A 2658-nucleotide genomic window follows, 5' to 3' on the forward strand; every position below is an offset into this window, starting at 1 on the left:
GATGCTCAAGCACCGCCTCACGCCGCCGCCCGAGGAGACCTACTCCCTCCACCGCAAGATGGGCGGCTCGTTCCTCATCTGTTCCCGGCTGGACGCCAAGCTGAGCTGCAACGCGATGTTCCAGGCCACCTATAAGAAATACTGGGAAGGCCGCACGCCGCCCTCTAGCTCGGCCTAAGCCAGCGATTCGACGGACAGTTCCCCGGGGGCCAATGGCAAGGTGCCTGAGGGCGGTGAGGTCGAGGTGTGTGAGGGTGCAGATAGACAGTCTGGTCATGGCGTTTTTTTTCAGTGGCAACCGCGTTGGCCTAAGTACTTGGTATACCTCAGCATCATGGGTGTACATCAGCTGATCTTCATGATTTTGAGCATTGCACTATAGAGAGAGGTGATAAAAGGCATTTGTAGCCACCATTTCGTAGTTTGATTTCGATGGAGCATATTAGTGCATATATGGCCATGAGAGGAGAGATTGCGGAGAGGGCATGGGGGGAGCGAGAGAAGGAGAGAGAGCAGCAGCGTAACTAGTCTCTAGTTCTGGAGTTAGAATGAATGTAAAAATGGTCTGCACTTTTTATCTCTTTTTCTGGCGTTTCCAAGATAATTCTTGATTTATTGTCTAGTTGTTGTGTTTTGTTTTCTTTTCTTTCAGATTGTATTGATAACCGTGCCAACAGTCCAGTTGGTCAACTGCCAGAAATGTCAGCGGTGGTGATATTGTATTAAGGAACAGCACATAACTCCTACTGTAAACCCAGGGTCTATAAAGTATGAGGTATGAGTCATAACTCCTACTGTAAACCCAGGGCCTATAAAGTATGAGGTGTGAGTCATGACTCCTACTGTAAACCCAGGGTCTATAAAGTATGAGGTGTGAGTCATAACTCCTACTGTAAACCCAGGGTCTATAAAGTATGAGGTGTGAGTCATAACTCCTACTGTAAACCCAGGGTCTATAAAGTATGAGGTGTGAGTCATAACTCCTACTGTAAACCCAGGGTCTATAAAGTATGAGGTGTGAGTCATAACTCCTACTGTAAACCCAGGGTCTATAAAGTATGAGGTGTGAGTCATAACTCCTACTGTAAACCCAGGGTCTATAAAGTATGAGGTGTGAGTCATAACTCCTACTGTAAACCCAGGGTCTATAAAGTATGAGGTGTGAGTCATAACTCCTACTGTAAACCCAGGGTCTATAAAGTATGAGGTGTGAGTCATTGTTTAGGAAGTAAACAAATGATGGGCGTTCCAACAGGACCAGCGTGTCTGCTACGACTAAAGAGAATTCTGCTCCTATTGCTTTTCCTATGGTTGCCAAACTACCTTATAACAGGTAACTGTTATAACTGTTAACTGTTGTCAAGGAACCGTTGTTTAATAATGTCTATAAATGAAAAATGTGGACTTTGTCTAGATCCAGGCAAATAATGTAATGTAACGGTTTGGATGAGGATGGCTCATTGTGTCCTAAGGAATGTTTGCTTAAAGCAGATTCAGTGTTGATGTCATAGTGATCAAGTCATGTAAATCATGTTAATTTGGAATGGCTACACTGGAATACACACTGCATTTACACAGTAGCAGATCATCTGGCGCAGATCTGATATTGCCATGGCTGTCTAAAAAAGGAGAAACCACATGGACTTATATTGTCTTCCAGAATGTGATGCTTGATCATTGGAGGGAATATTGATCTTTTCACTTGTCGGAGGTCAGTTTCGGGTAGGGATCCAGAGGACACTTCAGCAGGGCTGCTGCTTGCTGACATGGTGGTTTTGAACCTGCGTCATCTGGTTCAAGCCTCAAGGGTTGTCTGTCTCCCTAATCACTGCCTCCCCGCCCGCCGCTCTGTGGTCCCACACCTCACCTTCTCATGGTGTTGATCTCATACACGGAGGCTATTCTTATCTCCTGTTTGATGTATTAGATTAGAGCTTTGAGTTCAGACACGTTGATTATCAGTCATTTCCTATAAAAAAAAATGTCAACATCATACTAGAATTGTGTCTACCAGACGTGACGCTGATTTCATCTTATTTCCATCACTTTCCATTTATTGACTGTAAGCGCTGCTCCAACATAGCTGCCAAGATGGCCTCCCTCTAGTACAAAAGCCTGTTATTTCTCTATGGCAGAAAACTCTCAGCAGGAAGTTGGAAAAAGGAGTATAGGAATGAAACCACATGGATTCAAAATGTCTCGCTGTTTCGACGGCAGCAAGAGGATCAGATCTGACAGAAAAAACGTGAGCGCAGCACCACATCACCCCCGGGCCTGCGCTCCACCAGGAATATTGATGAGATGAAGATGAAGGAGACTCATCTTCATATCACACATGGTGCGCGCGCTCACCTTGCACCCAGGAGTCAGAACTGGTTCTTCTCGCAGCGCTGGCTGTGAAATCCTCCAGCGCCTGCATGGTTCACTGTGTGATTATGCCAGTCGTCTGCTGTGTGAATATGATTTTAACGGTCTGTTTGTGTGAACCTGAAAGCAAGGTGCCTGTACGCTCTAGAGGAAGGCTGTCTGGCTATAAATCTCTCCTTTATATTTCATATCAAGAGTCAATTATGAGACGGTTTAAATTTTCTAATCAAAATGCTCTCTAATGAAAGTTGTGATAATGGAAAGATTAAATATTTGATTGTACACTTGTCA

At 44.7% G+C, this 2658-nt stretch overlaps 1 protein-coding gene across 5 annotated transcripts in view; it reads left to right on the forward strand.

The window, feature by feature from the left end:
* The window catches only part of LOC310782860 (atypical kinase COQ8A, mitochondrial-like), a 28078-nt gene extending 25420 nt beyond the window's left edge, over window positions 1–2658 (forward strand). For 4 of the 5 annotated variants that reach the window (XM_083643640.1, XM_083643638.1, XM_083643641.1 and 1 more), the window contains one exon: window positions 1–2658. This exon is cut by the window's left edge and continues 119 nt beyond it. In XM_083643640.1, the coding sequence (XP_083499766.1) occupies window positions 1–178 (178 nt within the window). In that variant the 3' untranslated portion in view covers window positions 179–2658. The other variant, XR_014553052.1, reaches the window with a different exon arrangement.

The sequence above is a fragment of the Poromitra crassiceps genome (assembly GCF_964638095.1).
Source record: "Poromitra crassiceps genome assembly, chromosome: 9".
NCBI lineage: Eukaryota > Metazoa > Chordata > Actinopteri > Beryciformes > Melamphaidae > Poromitra > Poromitra crassiceps.